General features: G+C 43.2%; 1 protein-coding gene across 2 annotated transcripts; it reads left to right on the top strand.

The window, feature by feature from the left end:
- The first annotated feature begins 41 nt into the window (after positions 1-41).
- On the top strand, positions 42-15982 carry LOC133150454 (voltage-dependent L-type calcium channel subunit beta-4-like). 2 transcript variants are annotated; one of them, XM_061272997.1, is made up of 14 exons: positions 42-246; positions 2947-3030; positions 7065-7247; positions 7320-7442; positions 7545-7672; positions 8256-8332; positions 8781-8800; positions 9627-9707; positions 11413-11471; positions 11548-11657; positions 11766-11917; positions 12799-12894; positions 12982-13167; positions 13247-15982. In XM_061272997.1, the coding sequence occupies exons 1-14, from the start codon at positions 184-186 to the stop codon at positions 13505-13507; spliced, it is 1623 nt and encodes a 540-aa protein (XP_061128981.1). In that variant the 5' UTR covers positions 42-183; the 3' UTR covers positions 13508-15982. The 2 variants fall into 2 exon arrangements, with proteins under 2 accessions (XP_061128981.1, XP_061128982.1); XM_061272998.1 differs by lacking the exons at positions 42-246; positions 2947-3030 and adding an exon at positions 5341-5731.
- The last annotated feature ends 876 nt before the right edge of the window (positions 15983-16858 follow it).

Here is a 16858-nt window from a genome sequence, read left to right as displayed (position 1 = left end):
AAGCTTCGCAGTCCGCAACAGCAGCAGCAGGAGCACCTGTGTCCTCGCAGCGGAGGAGATCAGACAGCAAGAGCCCATGTCCCGCGGTGTGGTGTGAAGCTGGAGCACGCAGCCCGCAAGCCGTCACCCCTCCGCTGGGCCACACCGGAGCAGCCAGCAGTCTGGACCGATGTCCTGGCTGAAATGTCCCGACATATCTACATACGGAACAAGATTGGTGAGGGCATCCAAGCGCCCATATTTCAGGTATCTTCTCGAAATCGAATTGCTTAACGTGCTCAGGAGTTCTATGTATTTTCTTTATTATGGCGGTTTATACTTGAGTCTCATACAAACTTCAGCTTCTCCAATGAAAATCTTCTACAATGTATCATTGCAATGAGTCAATATACTTTTTAAGACTATTTCCTTTAAGTTTGCCCATCACCCCTCTTCAAAGCGATAGAAACATTTCTTATGGGTGAAAGCAATGTAGCTGTACAAAATATCTTAATAGAATTCCTTCTAAGTATAATAGAAGGCTATTTCGAGAACTCACTCTTACTGGCTTTTCTTGGCATGCATTTGGCGACAGAGAAAGATGGTGGCCTAGATTAATGACCTTGTTTTAGACATTGACAGAATTGGGCCCTGACTTCCCTGACATTGTCGTTCACTCTAGAGACACGGACCGAAATGGAACAAATCACTGGCAGATAATTAATTTTGCTCTCTAGAGAGTAAGTTCGATGTTATACATGGTATTTTTGGAGGTGAGACAAAGAATGGAAGCATTGAGGGGAAAAGGAGTAAAACACAACAGTTAAGCAAAGAATACATCAAATTTAGCAAATAAACTAAAGGTCTTGTCTTGGTGTAGTATTTTGACACAACATAGAGGTGCATGTGTTCCTCTAATGACCGGTACATCTTACAACACTGCTGTTTGAGGGTTTTCTCCAAGAGGTGGTAAATTCTGGTCCAGAAACCGTGGCACAGTTGGGCTTTATCCTTTTTAAATCAATGCGCTTGTGTTCTTCAAATTTCTAGTCCTCCAACTGCCAATGTTTTCTTTTTTAATCTATCCCAAAAATTGTCTGGCTGCTTCAGGAATGACGCAAGAAACAGGCAATCTGCCACATTAACTTTGCCAGGGTGGTTAATTCAATTGTAACTGCCTGTCTTTAGGATTCCTCTTACCGTTTTTTTCCGTGTATAGTGCGCCCCCATGTATAGTACGCACCCCTAACAATGGCATGCTGATGCTGGAAAAAAGCTTGTACCCATGTATAATACGCACCCAATTTTTATGAATTTTTTTTATTTTTTTTTTAAAGTTTTTTTTTTTTATTTTTTTTAAGTCCCAAAGATCGTCACACACGCAGGGAGGCAATGGGTCCCATTTTTAAAGTCTTTGGTATGGTCTTAACTAGGCTGGATGTCATTTTTTTTGTTGGCGTTGATTTCTCCGACTGCCCCTAAACGCACCACCGCGCTCCGTGCGCACACGGCGGCTCTGTATGGGAGAGACGTTGAAGAGGAATAAAAACACCCTTGGAAACCAAAACTTGCCCCTCGTCGTGACTCGGAGCCGCAACAAATGTTTCGGATTTGTGTAGGGTACATTGTGACAGACGGCAAACTAGCAGGTGATCGAGCGAGCGTCTGATACAAGAGCATTGCGGTCGTATGGAGCGTGTTTGAAATGAACAGCAGAGACGAAAGGAACAAGGCAAAGTGTTGTGAAATAAAATATTACCTGTAATACGCATTTTGTTATTTGCTGATTGAAACTGCTAATTAAACTGTGAATTGAAACTAATAGGTGGAGAACTGAACTCTCGCTCTTTATATAGCTGACGTGTCTTGCGCAACCGTTCTGCGCATCTGTAATGGCGGCCTCCGTATGACGTCCGGTCCGCGATGGAGATTAAAAAACAAACAATATTTGACAATAACACACCATCGAGGATTGCACCATCGCATCAAACGATGTGTCGTCAATTATGAATTTTACTAAGTGTGTTGGGCAGGATGGCTGAATGCGATGCGCGATTGACAACAAACAAGAAGAAAGGTGAGTTTTATTTCGGGGGAGATTTGTCATGTCTCGTCCCCAGTTTTGCTATGTGTCTAGGTTGCCATAGTTTCTGTTCGTGTCACCCCGCTCTTCCTGTGTCACCTCAATCGATGTAACGTGTTTTGTATTTAAGTCCTGTCTGCCCCTCGCTCACCGTTGGATCATTGCATGTGTTACTGTCATTCTGTTCCTGTCTTTGGTAATGTCTTTCTAACGTCTTTTTGTTCCACGACTTTGTCGGTCAGTCCTGTTGTTGGTTTTGTACCATGACTTTATTTTAAAAAAAAAAAAAAAAAAAAAAAAAAAATTAAAAAAAAAAAAAATTTTTTTTTTTTTCTTTGTACCCATGTATAATACGCACCCCAGATTTTAGGACAATAAATTAGTAAAATATTGCGCACTATACACGGAAAAAAACGGTAATATGTAACAATAATAATAATAATAATAATAATAATAATAATAATAATAATAATAATAATAATAATCACAATAATAATAATAGCACGTCCGCCTCACAGTGCAGAGGTTGCAGGTTGGATTCTGGCTCCGGCCTTCCTGTAGAGTTTGATTAATCGAAAGAGTTTCTTAGAAAGAATCAGGTTTCGGCATAACCACAATTTCTCCCACAAGTTTGTCTGTAACTATCAGAGAACTAGTGTTAACAGTGACATCATGCCATATTATCTGTGTCCACAAATTATAAATCGATCATTAATTTTCTATGCCCAATTGTATGAGTGAATTAATTCAATAGATATAGATAATGGACAACTTGAGTCATAAAAATAAGTGGGATTTTGAACCTTAATGATTAATTTTGAACCTTAATGTTTATAATAATGCAGCTTTGCAGTTTTCTCTTTTGTTGACAATGCTTGCTGCAGGTGAACCGGGGCACTTACTCCCGAAGAAGCCGTCTGAAGAGGTCTGATGGCAGCACCACTTCAACCAGCTTCATCCTCAGACAGGTGCGAAGCAGTGAGAATCACACACAATCATATAATTGCGCTTTTGCTGAAAAGAAGCTTGTCCCGGGGACAGCGATGAGAAATTATTGCGTTGTGCACGTTACCTGCACCACTTTCTTTCACTGTTGGGTGATTGCAGTACACCACAAGATGACTGCCAGCAGCTTCATACTGTGTGTCTTTAGTTGAGCAACATGAAACACATTCATCTGTTGGCAGCTAAGTGTAAGGAAAAGAAGCCTTTTTTACTTACTACTGCTTGATTTCCTCAAGCAGTCAAATACCACAAATCCGGTTCCAATAAATTTGGGAGTGTGTAAAATGTCAATAAAAAGGAATATAATGATTTGCAAATTGTTTTCAACCAGAACCTGTTGTTGGACACCAGCAGTTAAGTTCTATCTGGCCTTTTTTGGCCTGTAGAACTCTGGAGGCAGCTGATGGGTATCGGCTGCCCTAGCGGAATGTGGCTTTGGTGGTTGCCGAGGTACCAACTCAAACATAAGAGGGGTTCGGTTGGGCCATGGGAAATCACTTCCAGGCGGCTTCACAGAAATTATCGTCTGCCTTATGGTGTCTCAGAGAGGGGAAGAAATGCACCATTCACACTGTATATCATAGAGACCGGGTGCTGCTGACCTCGACTCAGGACATTGTGTCTTGGGGAGAATGACCTCCTCAATTCCATGGCCTTCTTTGAGGGAGACTGGAGACTGAAGTGTGCTGTCCTATCTCTGGTACTGAAGTCACCGAAGTGGTTCATCAGTGGCAAGTCCCGAGAGATGGATGAGATCCACCTTAAGTTACAACAGACTCTGGAGGTTGTGGGGCTGTCCTGGTTGACACACCTCTACAACATTGCATAGACAATGGGAAGGGGGCCTCTGGATTGGCAGACTGGAGTGGCAGTCCGAGGGTGTATAGGAGGAACACACTGCTCAGCTTCCCTAGGAAGGTCTGTCCAGGGGTGCTGCTGAAGAGGAAAGTCGAATCTCAGATTCGGGTGGAGCAGTGTGGCTTTAGTTCTGGCTGTGGAATGGTAGATCAACACGACACTCATAGCAGGGTCCTTGAGGGTATGTGGGAGTTTACCTAACCAGTTGACATGACTTCTGTGGACTTGAGAAGGAGTTTGACCGGATCCTTTGGGGAGTTCTGTGGGAGGTGTTTTATGAGTATGGGGGATATGGAGGATATGGGATATGGCATTTTTGTTGTTCTCAATCAAAGGGAGGATGGACCAGGAGGTTGACACGCTGATCGGTGTAGCACCTTCATTGATTGGACTCCGTATCGATCTCTGGTGGTGAAGGATCTGAACCAAAAGTCAAAGCTTTCCATTTACCATTCAGTGTATGTTTACACAGATCAGGTCAGATAGAAGAGTCAAAATATGAGGTTCGTCTGGGTTAGGAATCCCTCTATGGTGAAGGATTTCAGGCATATCCTGTTGAAAGAAGGCCTCCTCGGCATGGTGAAGACACAATGTCCCACAGCTGGCCTGGGAAGGGTCTGAAGGGCTGGACCAAGTAGCAAAGGAGGAAGGAAGTCTGGGTATCCTTGCTAAAGCTGCACCCGTGACCTTATCTGGGTCAGTGGAATAAAATGTATTAATGCTCCAAATTGACTATTTCTACCACAGCACCACTGTATTACATTAAAAACAACTTGAATTTATGTAGTGCCCCACTATCCAATGATAAATTATTATTATTATTACTATTATTATTATTATTATTATTATTATTATTCATCTTCCATAAGGCTTGCAGCCAAACGCAGACCACACATAGACAACCAACCACACAAACAACTACTCGCACTCACGAATCATACGGACAATTTGTAGTGGTTAATCGGCCGATCGTGCATGTTCTTGGAATGTGGATCAAACCGTACCAACTGGAAGGAACCTACCCAGGCACGGGCAGAACATGCAAACCCTACACAGAAAGGATCAAACCCCGCACCTCTGAACCGTGAGGCGAATGTGCTAACCAGTGGACCACCATGCCGCCCATTATTATTATTATTATTATTATTATTATTATTATTATTATTATTATTATTATTATTATTATTATTATTATTATTATTATTATTATTATTATTATTATTATTATTATTATTATTATTATTTCCTTGGAATCACTTCAGCTCTCTGAGAATGGGTTCAAAAGGAAAATGGAGGATGCTGATCCACCCTCCTCCCCCACTGATTCCTGCTGCCGCCGAGCTGACTGGCCAGTGAGCTAACCAATCACATTGGTGCACATTTGCTCAGTCATCAAGCTTGGATATTGAGGCAGGATCTGCTGCTGCTGCTGCTGCTCGCTGTTTGCCTGTGTGATGAAATGAAATGCCAGGATTGGGCTACCTCCAGGGAGAGCCTTTCCATCCTATAATGTGAGCCAGCCAGCAGCTCTGTGGGACCAGGGAGACGTTGCATCCATCAAGGGTCCAGAAGACTAAACGGGAGGAGCGAGATCTTTTTTTTTTTTTAAGAGCCTTCCATGCTGTGAGGAGAGGGGATTGTCGTCATCCCATCCATCCTTTCCCCCCTTCTCTGGCGCCCCCTCCTTCCTCTTCTGACTCTACATTTGCTCTATCCCCTCTCATTCTGTGTCAGAGTTGTGCGTTGGAATAACAAACCTCCATGTATGACAATTTGTACCTGCATGGATTTGAAGACTCGGAGGCGGTGAGTGTTTGTATGCGTGCGGCTCTCACTCTTTGTGATCACGCGTAGAATAGTCGAAAGGCCTTTAAGCCAACAACATAGTGTGATGGTGGGCTCTGCTTAGGCTGGAAGGGGGGGGGGTGCGTGTGCGTGTGTGTGTGTGTGTGCGTGAGACAGGGTGGGGGTGCAGATTTGGCGGTTTCTGATGTGCGTCTTCCATCAATTTTATCTCCGTTCCCGCCATGTATGCTCGTGATGTGCGGCTGCTGCAGTCCATTTAGTGCTCATTGCTCTGACGCTCGCAGAAATGCTGCTAATCCCAGCACCGAGAAGAAGATGGAAAGATGTTCATTGTGACATGACACTGCTCAAAATAGATGCGACCAAGCATTTCCACTCCACCTGAGGCGGCCCGTTTGTGTAGGCTTTGCCCTGGCTGTAAGAATCATGCATCGTGATGTCATTAAGTGGATTGTGATGTTGATGAGTCACATGCTGAACTCTATTGGATGAGGGTTGGGATGCTGCAAAGCATCCACATAGAGATAAAAAGGTGCTTTGCTTAGTGTTTCTACATTACGGGTAAAAACGGCATGAGGACACACACATTTATTGGCTTATTTGTGATAGAGAGACATCAAATCAAGACAGTCTTGGCCCTCACACATTTCCTGCAACTCAACGCTAATTCACTTTAAACTCCACATTGTAGCCTATCATTTATAAATTTGCACTGAAGCTGAAGTAACCGTTTTGTGTCCTCAAAAAAGCCATTACACAGATGACTTACTCAGCTGAGCACGCTGCGCTGAACTGATCTCAATGAAAAGAGTCAGCAGAATGTGTCTTTTATTTCTATTTAATAATATCAAAACAGATTAGAGTGTTTTTTGTGTTCTCTTTGGGTGTGGACTATATTTCACCATTTGGATATCTTTGTTGTCCTAATGATGGCACAATCCAGCAGCCTGCTTGTTGTTAGACCCTGTGAGAGGCAAGCTTAGACTTGGTGTGTAGAGATGAGTAGTAAGTAAATGGTGCTGAGCAATCAGTCTTGAGACACCGTAACGATCTAAATTCTCCCCAATCCTGAAAAGATTGTTGAACAATCCTCTCAACTCTAAGTTTAAGGGATCAATCCTTGACCCCGCTGACCATGTCGAAGTGTCCTTGAGCAAGACACTGAACCCCATTTTGCTCCCAGGGTGGTGCCTTGCATGGCAGCAGCCTCCAATTGGTGTGTGTATGAATGTGTGATTGTGAGGGATTGTAAAGTGCTTTGGGCATCATGTGGTGTAGATAAAAGCGCTATACAAGTGCACTCCGTTTACCATTTACCATGACATGTTTGCAGGGCTCAGCTGATTCATACACTAGCCGACCATCAGACTCAGATGTCTCTTTGGAGGAGGAGCGTGACGTGCAGGCCCAGGTCCAGAGCCAGAGCCCAAGCCAGAGCCAGAGCCAGAGCCAAGGACCGGGACAGAGCCGACAGGAGCGGGAGCAGCAGGCCACCGTCCAGCTGGAGAGAGCCAAGGTGTACACGCACACATACTGTAAGATTCTGGTGCAATTCTCATCCCAAAGTATCATGTGACTCTGTCTCCAGACCAAGCCTGTAGCATTTGCTGTGAGGACCAATGTCAGCTACTGTGGGGCTCTGGATGAAGATGTTCCAGTTCCCGCCACAGCAATCTCCTTTGATGCCAAGGACTTTCTCCACATAAAAGAGGTTCTTTTGGCCTTTTTTAAAATGAGCTATTACATCTATTCATCAATAACAAAGAAAAATGGTGTCAAGTTTGTGGTGTTGTTCCCTGTGTTCTGTTTCTAGAAGTTCAACAACGACTGGTGGATTGGACGCTTGGTGAAAGAGGGATGTGAGATCGGCTTCATCCCCAGCCCCTTGAAGCTGGAGAACATCAGGCTTCAGCAGGAGCAAAAAAGAGGACGAGTGCAAGGGTAAGTAGCAGAAGACCTTTTTTTTTAATTTTCATCCAAGAACATGCATTTCCAAAATTGCTAATGATTTGAGGTCTCTATTAAAGTCAAATAAGCGTCATGTCAAACAGCTGACATTCTCCTGGACTCTTTACCGGGTGCGAATCTGGTTATGACTCATGCCTGTCTAGATAGACCATCTCCTCTACTCACACACACACACACACGCGCACACACATACGCACACACGCAGTCACTTTCAGCAGCCCTATTAAGAGTTCCCATTAACTTTGTGTGCGCTTTCTCACAAGCGTAATGTGTCTTGAAGGTTATGTCACCCGGCATTTGTACAGTAACTCATGCACCACTTCAAGCTTCAAAGTCGACTTTAACGCTAATCTCTGTGGACCCGTTTGCTCCAGAGCTCTACTTGCGTGAGCTTGGTGACTGCCACCAGCATCTCAGACAAGCGGGCACGCTTATATTCACTGTAGCTGGAATTCCTGGACTGATCCCTTAACGTTTCCTCACACTTTCTCCCATTTTCTGCATTAATGCCACGCTGTGTTTTTGTCTCTCTTTATCCCCCTCTTGTGTTTTCCAGTAAGTCTGGAGGGAACTCCTCTTCCAGTGTAGAGGATGAGGTGTCTGCCTCTATCCGACCCCTCATATCCTCGGCAGGTGAGAGCATCAGACAGGGGGAGTGGGCCCTAAGTAGCCAGCCACCTGCTTAGAGACGAACGAGCCTCCTGAAGCACAAGAGCATAGAATAAGAGCATAAAGCTTTCCCGTTGTCTCTGCTTAAAGCCTAAGTTCACTGCCTACAGTTGTTGGTACATTTTTCCCATGATGCTCCTCTTCCTCCAGTTGAGGACTGCAGGCGTTCTGAGAGTGGGGCTTACCACAGTGTGAATCCAACGACAAGACTATGAACCCCCCCTGAACAGCACTCATGTGATTTTCTGACTATAATAGGAACATAGAAACACCTTTTCTCTGATGATTTTTCTTGATCCTAGTTGATAGCTGCTAGGTTTTCTTTGCTCATGGCCTGCAAGGTTTCTAACTGTAACTCCTTCCCCAAGCAGCCACTGACGACACTGTCGCTGTCTTCTCTCCCCTCCCACAGGAAAGCAGAAACAGAAAGTGGTAAGTTGGTGAGACCCGCTCACGAAGCATTCCACTGAGTTCTTGTGGCCTCCATTGCCGAATGACAGGAGCTTGTGGCGCTGCAGCAAGTGGCCACATTTCACACGGAGCGCAATACTTCAGGCTGACTGAAGTATCAAAGTTGTCTTTTTTCCCATCTTTAAAAATACAAACTATAATGAATCAGCTAACCGTCTGTTTGCAGACAACATTGGCATGTTGCTCCTCATCCTTTCATTCTCTTGTTACATTTAAGCCTTGTTTTCATCATTCATTACAGTTTGATTTAATTAGTCGACATTGTTGTGAAAGTGACCAAAATAACACAAAGGTGGGCACACATTCATTATGACCAAGTGCCATAACTACCAAAAACAAAAGGAATTGGAAGACCACATAATAGCTTTTCACAAACACATTTTTGTTGTTCTTGTAAGAAATACTCTAACACCATGCTAAAGAAATACAAAACATATTGCCGGATCTTTTCCATCTTCATTGCCATACGTACCTCATAACTGTTGCGTCCATTAAATAGAACTGGTAAGGATAGCACACTGTAGCTGACAGCTATCAACTAAGATCAACTATTAAGAAAGAGTGTTGGTGGGACACTTTGCAATACAAATACAAGCACTGACTTTAACTAAACTGTACTGTTTGTTGGAAACATGGTTTCAGTGAGTTTGCATCATGCAAGAGCAGCCTGTCATTTTAACTACTGATTGTAATGCACATTCATCCGCTGCCCATTGCTGTCTGATTGTGTTATTTTGGCCCCATTGTCTCACTCCACCTGCCGCTGACTATATTTTTGGACTGACAGACGGAGCACGTCCCCCCGTATGATGTGGTTCCTTCCATGCGACCTGTGGTGCTGGTGGGACCCTCACTCAAGGGTTATGAGGTGAGCTTGAGAAGACTTGTGTGTGTGTGTGCGCGCGTTATGCTTCTGGGGGTTTTCTCAGAGTACTTCGGCTTCCTTCCTTCCTGAGACATCACCTTATCATGGTGGAGGGGTTTGCGTGTTTTTGTGATCTTAGGAGCCAAGTTGTCTGAGACTTTATGCCCATCGCAATTGGGTCGTAGGTGAGGGACCAAAAAAAAAAAAGCACGGCTCACCTACAACATGGGGCATGTCCCCAAATTGAGTCAGCGTTGGTCATACCGCATTTGTTGCGGCGGCTGACTGGATCCATGCCTATAAGGTGGTCAGTACCTGTCATGGCAGAGATCCCCGAAACCGTGGGCGAACACTGATGTTGCCATCAATTCGAAGAGAGTCCTTTTGGCATTCTGGAGGCAGCAGATGGGTAGCGCATATCCCACTCAACCAAACTAATTTTTATTTTACAAAAGATGACTGCAATTGTATTATATTAGTTTTCTGGTCATTTCAAAAATGTGTTTAAGAAAAGGGATTCGTGATATGAGCTTTGAGGGAAGCAAATTTTTGAGAAAATAAAACCCAGGACGAAAATGAAATATCAATGTATTTCTGTAAGCGGTGTCAAAGTATGGAATAATTGATAAGGATTTGAAAGCGTGCATGACAATTTAGGAGTTCAAACATTTGTTAAAAATTAGGTTATTAAAAAATATGAGAATGAAGGTTGTCTTATTACGTTGTGTTACTTTTATGTGACTATTGTGTAGTATTTGAGTTAATTGTTCCAAAAGGATTGATCATGAAAAAAGGGTAGGCCAAAATGCTTCAGCCTGTGCCTTTTGGCTCAGTTTTTTTTTCATGAAAAAGAAATTGTCATTCATTTATTTTTTCATTCATTTATTTTCATTTATTCTCGTTTGTTCACTCGTTCGTTCTTCCGTTCGTCCGTCCATGCACTCGTTCGTTCGTTTGTTTGTTCGTTTGTTCGTCCGTTCGTTCATTCAGTCATTCATTCATGGGGCAACCGGAATCCACTAGGATGGTGGTCCCTCTGTTGTTCATATTTTCTGTCAACCCTCCAAGTTACAATGCATATTTCATTGAAGAGGGGGACCGGAGCATGAGTTCCATACTATAAGGCCTGACAATCCTCCGCCTCTTTGGTGTTCTAAATAGGACGGCGTGCCAGGAATTCAATTCTCAGATTCTGGTGGAGCAATGCGTTTTTTGTCCTGGGATCGGAACAGTTGCACACTCAGCAGGGTCTTGAAGGATGAATGGGAGTTCTCCCAACCAGGCAATGAGGGCTTTGTTGACAAGACATTTTTGACGATGTCCCTCTGGGAGTTCTGTGTGGGTGGTGCTCCAGGAGTTTGGGGTACTTGACCGCGTGGTACAGGTTGTTCTGTCCCTCTGTTAGGTCTGCATTGCCCACAGTGAAGTCTGGTCAAACTACTGCACTGGGGATGTGACCTTGGAAAAATGATGGATGGATGGATGGATGGATGGATGGATGGATGGATGGATGGATGGATGGATGGATGGATGGATGGATGGATGGATGGATGGATGGATGGATGGATGGATGGATGGATGGATGGATGTGTGGATGGATGTGTGGATGGATGGATGGATGGATGGATGGATGGATGGATGGATGGATGGATGGATGGATTGAAAACTTTTCAGCAGCCGCCAAATTGTTTTACATTGTTCTGTGCAGGTGACTGATATGATGCAGAAAGCACTCTTTGACTTTCTCAAGCACAGATTTGACGGCAGGTAAAACAAATGCAATGTTTCCTTTTTGTTTTTCTCCATCAAATGGATCTACAGATTATTTGTCACACTCTTGCAGAATATCAATCACTCGAGTCACAGCAGATATCTCTTTAGCCAAGAGGTCCGTCCTTAACAACCCCAGCAAGAGGGCCATTATAGAGCGGTCCAACACCCGTTCGAGCTTGGGTAAGAAATTACGCTTTAAATGCGGTCTAATGGAAAGTTAGTTAGAGAACAGATAAGATTCTCTCATGTCACCTTCAGTGGATCCTTACTCATTTTTTGTGTCATCAGCTGAAGTGCAAAGTGAGATTGAGCGCATCTTTGAGTTGGCCCGCTCATTGCAGCTGGTAGTGTTGGATGCTGACACTATCAACCACCCAGCACAACTACTCAAGACCTCCTTGGCCCCTATCATTGTCCACGTCAAAGTGTCCTCGCCAAAGGTAAACTCAAGCATGTCCAGTTGAACGGTGATCATGCCCATCAGCATAAAATCCAATTGTTGAAGAGAGCACGCAATACCTATTCGGCAGTGACAATAATCACGTCTTGATAATTGTGCAGTGCCAATGGTAGGTACATACTAATTGTCTTCCTTTTGTGAATCTAGAATAAGTATTTTGCACCACAGCATCTTGACATGGGCCATATAAATGTATAACCCATTACCATGGTTACTGTAAACATCCCGAACAAAGTCTTAGTCTGGTATTTTTCACATTTTCACAGGCAGTAATACAATGATCATGTGTGTTAGGGTTTGCAGAATATCTTCATCGTATGATTATGTTGGAATATAACCTGTAATAATTTAACTAGTTTGTCCTGTCTAGACAAAATTAGTTTACCAAAGTGGTAAGATCATTTCAACTTATTGACTAGCTGCAGAGGAAGCAATCAAAGTTGCTTTGTTTACAGAACGTCGTAAAAGGTCCCCTGCTATGCTTTGATCAGCAGGGGACCGTCTTCACCTTATCCTGGGTGTTCACACACCCCCACTTTCAACCCAACTCTGTTTCTCTCAATAAATAAGCGCCTGACGAGGCCTGAGTCAGACTTCATTCGACCATCGCTGTAAGCACAGCGACGAGTGAACTCTCCGCCTGCAGGTGTCTAAAATGACTAACTTGACTCCAGTGTGGTTCTTGCAAAATAAGTTAGAGTGAGCACCACCCTAACAATGTGGAGCTAAGGTGTAATCACACTGACCATGAGCTAAGGTGTAGTCACACTGACATGCTGAGGACCACCCAGAACGGCGGTGCTGAGGACTCCATAAAAAGCCCCACTAATTTGATCACATTTGTCTGTCCTTGTCCTTCAGGTTCTACAGAGGCTAGTCAAGTCCAGAGGGAAGTCCCAGAGCAAACACCTGAATGTGCAGCTTGTGGCTGCAGACAAACTTGCTCAATGTCCACCAGTAAGGGGCCAGCTTCATAGCATACTGTTCTCTTTTTTCATTGAAATGTCAACAAATAATAGCTGTCGAGCGTTTTGCTGCCAACAGGAAATGTTTGACATCATCCTAGACGAGAATCAGCTCGAAGATGCCTGTGAGCATCTTGCAGAATACCTTGAGGCCTATTGGAAAGCAACTCATACCTCCATGGCAACGCCTCTAAACCCGTTGCTGGGACGCAACCTAGGCCCCAGCACCCTCACAGCGTACCCTACCAGCATCTCTGGACTGCAGGTATGCCAAGGCGACTTCAAGATCTTGTTGGTTTGACACACCATGTGTATCATGCCTTACTTGTCCCTTATAATACCAGAGCCAAAGAATGCAACAAAGCAACCACACGGGCGACCATTCTACTGCAAATGAGCGTCGCAACCTGATGACATCTGACGAAAACTACCATAATGAACGGGCGCACAAGGGACGCAATCGAATGTCGTCAGGCTCGCAGCATAGCCGAGAAGCGCAGGACCCCTACCAGGACTACCAGGACCCCTATCAGGACGCATACAAGCCACACCGCAACCGCAGCTCCCCGGGCAGCTACAGCCATGACTCCCGGCACCGGCTCTGAACCCTGTTGAGTCATCATGGGTGAACAGAATCCATCCACAAATAACTGCTACCACAGAGCCAAGATTGTCCCAAGTTTTCCCTATTTTCAGGGGGGTTGTTTGTGTATGAAACCTCCAAAACATTCGCAGAAATTGAAGTTTAAGTTTCATAATGCCCAGCCAACTACTGGACCTTCTGGATCACGCTCAGAAGACATATTGCATTGATTATGCTCGCTGCTATCAGCAGTGGTCACACGGTGCTGATGTGATGTCACACCAGGTGGGAAGGAGGTCCACTGGACACAGACCCCTTCCCTAACCATGTAAAAACCCTCTTTTAGCTTATTGCATGCTAATAGATGATGAAGGTCTGCTTCCTTCCTTCCTTCCTTCCTTCCTAAATCTTTGGTATCTATCCTGTAGTTCTGTTTTATGTTTTGTTTGTTTTTTAAATCACTAGCTTGTAGATGCGTGGTCTGGGGTGGCCTTAGAAAGCGCGTGCACATTGGAAATTGTCTTGCGTGCTCCGAGTTGAAAAACTGGTGCTTCACATTCTTGAACTATTTCGATCATTGAACGTTACTTCTTGAATTGTATAGCTTTAGTGGTTCATTAAAGAGGAAAGACCCTTGCTGCTGCATACAGATCAGATGAGAGAGAAAACAGTGCTCTGCTTCTGTTGTAAGCAGTTTGAAAGCTAGAATCTAGCTAGCAAATAGGAGACATTTTAAAATAAATTCTGCCTATATGTTTCGATTTGATAGTATTTAAATCACAGGTGTTTCTGGCTTTTTGTTTAGGCTTTCAGTGTCCTTTTAGTGAATTGTTTCCTGTGATTGGTTTTGCCTGGGGTTCCACAGGTCCTTCCAAGACCCACCCACATCCATCAGCCAATTAGCTTCCTGCTTGGTCATTTGTGTCGAGTTGCATTGTCAACCCTCATGCATTTAGCTCCTGGTATTTTCACCTCGATTCGTTTTTTTCTTTTTTAACCCATTCACAAGTTATATCTAGTTTCACCTCCACCCTAGAATTCTACAAATCAAGCAAAAGATATTCAGTAAGACAATTAAGGCAAATAAAACAGTGTGAAATTCTATCAGAGCAGCCAGCTACAATAACTCCCTAAACTTGAGATTCCAACCCGGGACAGCAACAACCTTTTTGTGTTTGCATCGCTGTTAAGTGGCAGTGTAATTGAACTTTGACTGAAATAAAGAAGTACAGATGTAGCTAATAATGATTTTAAGGCACTTTATGTTGTAGTTTTACTGTAAATGTCATTTGTTTTGTTTTTTGGGTTGTTGGTTATTTTTGCAGGCGAAATGGGATCTCATGAAGATAGTTTCAGATAAATGCGAGTAGTAGAGGCATGCAATGGGCAGTAAAACAAACCCCAAAATGTATTGAATCGATTAAATAAGTGACCTCCGCGGTTTAGGTCGCGAGACCTTTCATTGGAGATGATGAAACAAACATGTTTCCTCATTTATATCGAACAGACCTTTCAAAATCAGCATTGACGGAGGACCACACTTGTTGATCAAGTTAGACAGTTTGCTTCTTTTGACGTGTGCCGAAAAATGTGCACCAGTGCAACTGCCAGCTTGCAGGGACGTTACTCTTGCTATCAGGACTGGATTGAAATGCTCTGCAAGATATTGAAATGGACAGCATTTTAATGCCAGATATCTGCTATATCATGAGGGAAATAATTAGATTAAGTTGGAGCCATAGTTAACAATGCTGACCCTAATGACTTTAAAACCAGCTCCAACATTTCTGTTATGTCTCATATAAAATGTGATATAATAGGTTAAAATAGTGACTGCACATTAACATAAATTGTGCTTCTTTCTAGCCCTCTGCCACTTAGAACAGTATAAAGAGGAACGACTTTGCAATTATAACCCCCCCAAAAAAAAAGTTCAACTATGCTGCTTGAGTGGACAAGGAAGATATTTTAATTAAGATCTAAATAAGACAATTAAGATATGCAGTATAAATTACTTTGAGTCAATTAGTTGAAAAACTCAACGCTTAGGGAGAGAAAGTACATTTCTGAGGAAAGTACCTTTATTGAGTGATTCTTGTGTTTGGGTTTGTTTTCTAACAAATGTACATACAGTCTTTTGAGAGATGTGGAGAATCAAAGATATTCTATTACAAAAGCAAGGTTTCAGTCATGTGCAATTCAAAGCAGCATGCTCTGCATTAAATGAGGATCTTCATGTACTATGCAATCGCCAACTTCATACTGTTGCCTCTCTGCACCTCCCCTTTTCCGCATAGCTTCATCTGGACCATTGAGGGAATCTTGTGTTTATTGTGGATTTGTCTGTGGAAGGTGAAAATCCTCAGCGGCTAATGCATTGCATGCATAATATACCATTCTAATTTATAAGGAAGAATTAAATAAAACTATGTGACTTTGGAGGCAGCTGTGTTTAAAGCAGAGCTCCAAGTGACTAAGAACATTTTTTTGCTAAATAAAAGAGCCGTTATAATACCGCCTGTTGTATATTTTTTTTAACAGTCAGTTTTTAACAGTCAGAACTACAACTATTTATACAGCACTTTTCCGGACAGTCAAAAACGCTTTACAGTGAATATACTAACATTCGAGAATACATCGTGAATACATCGCTATTCATGCACTCACACATTCACACTCTGGTAGTGGTAAACTACATAAGTAGACAGCGCTGCACTGGGGGGTGCGTGCAAAACAGAAGAATATGGATACATTACACATGCAAGTCCATTTACTGTAGGCCTACATGACCAAATGACAAAACAAAAGAATATGGATACATTACACATGTAAGTCCATTTACTGTAGGCCTACAAATGACAAAACCTGAGGTTTTTTTCACAAAACTCAATACTCACATACAGGGCAGGTTCTAGGAATGCACATAAGAGGGGGCAGTCAGAAATGTGAACGGGGCAGTCAGAAATGTGAAAGGGGCATGTTCCTTTTTTTTTTTTTTTTTTTTTTTTTTTTTTTTTTTTTTTTTACACATTTTTAACTGTTAGTGTTTTCTTCACGGCAGTTGTTAGCTGTGTGTCCAGATCTCAACCTGGAGAAGTGGATTGCACTCTGTCAGGCCTCTACACTAAGACCTGTCCAGCTTGGGTGTCCCACCTGAAGATTAAAGCTTCTGCTGGTATTGCTCTTCGGGTCACTGAGGCACGCAAACCCCCTGACCACAATAAGGTGGCAATCTCTCAGGGGGAGGACATAAAATATGAATGTTATATTAACTATTATTTGAGTTGTCGTTAATCGTTAGTTATATCACGGGTTGCTACGACGAGTTTAATGGAGTTTTTACTGCTTCTTCCAACTCCTACCGCGCTGACTG

The sequence above is a fragment of the Syngnathus typhle genome, linkage group LG2, assembly GCF_033458585.1.
Source record: "Syngnathus typhle isolate RoL2023-S1 ecotype Sweden linkage group LG2, RoL_Styp_1.0, whole genome shotgun sequence".
NCBI lineage: Eukaryota > Metazoa > Chordata > Actinopteri > Syngnathiformes > Syngnathidae > Syngnathus > Syngnathus typhle.
This window is presented reverse-complemented; position numbering and strand designations above follow the sequence as displayed.

What these genes read in the sequence shown, in the direction of transcription:
- LOC133150454 (XM_061272997.1), top strand. Translation starts at nt 184, where the DNA reads ATGTCCCGACATATCTACATACGGAACAAGATTGGTGAGGGCATCCAA. An exon ending in ACTTTCTCCACATAAAAGAG is followed by an intron (nt 7,443 to 7,544) that starts GTTCTTTTGGCC and finishes TTCTGTTTCTAG; the next exon opens with AAGTTCAACAACGACTGGTG. An exon ending in CCTCACTCAAGGGTTATGAG is followed by an intron (nt 9,708 to 11,412) that starts GTGAGCTTGAGA and finishes TGTTCTGTGCAG; the next exon opens with GTGACTGATATGATGCAGAA.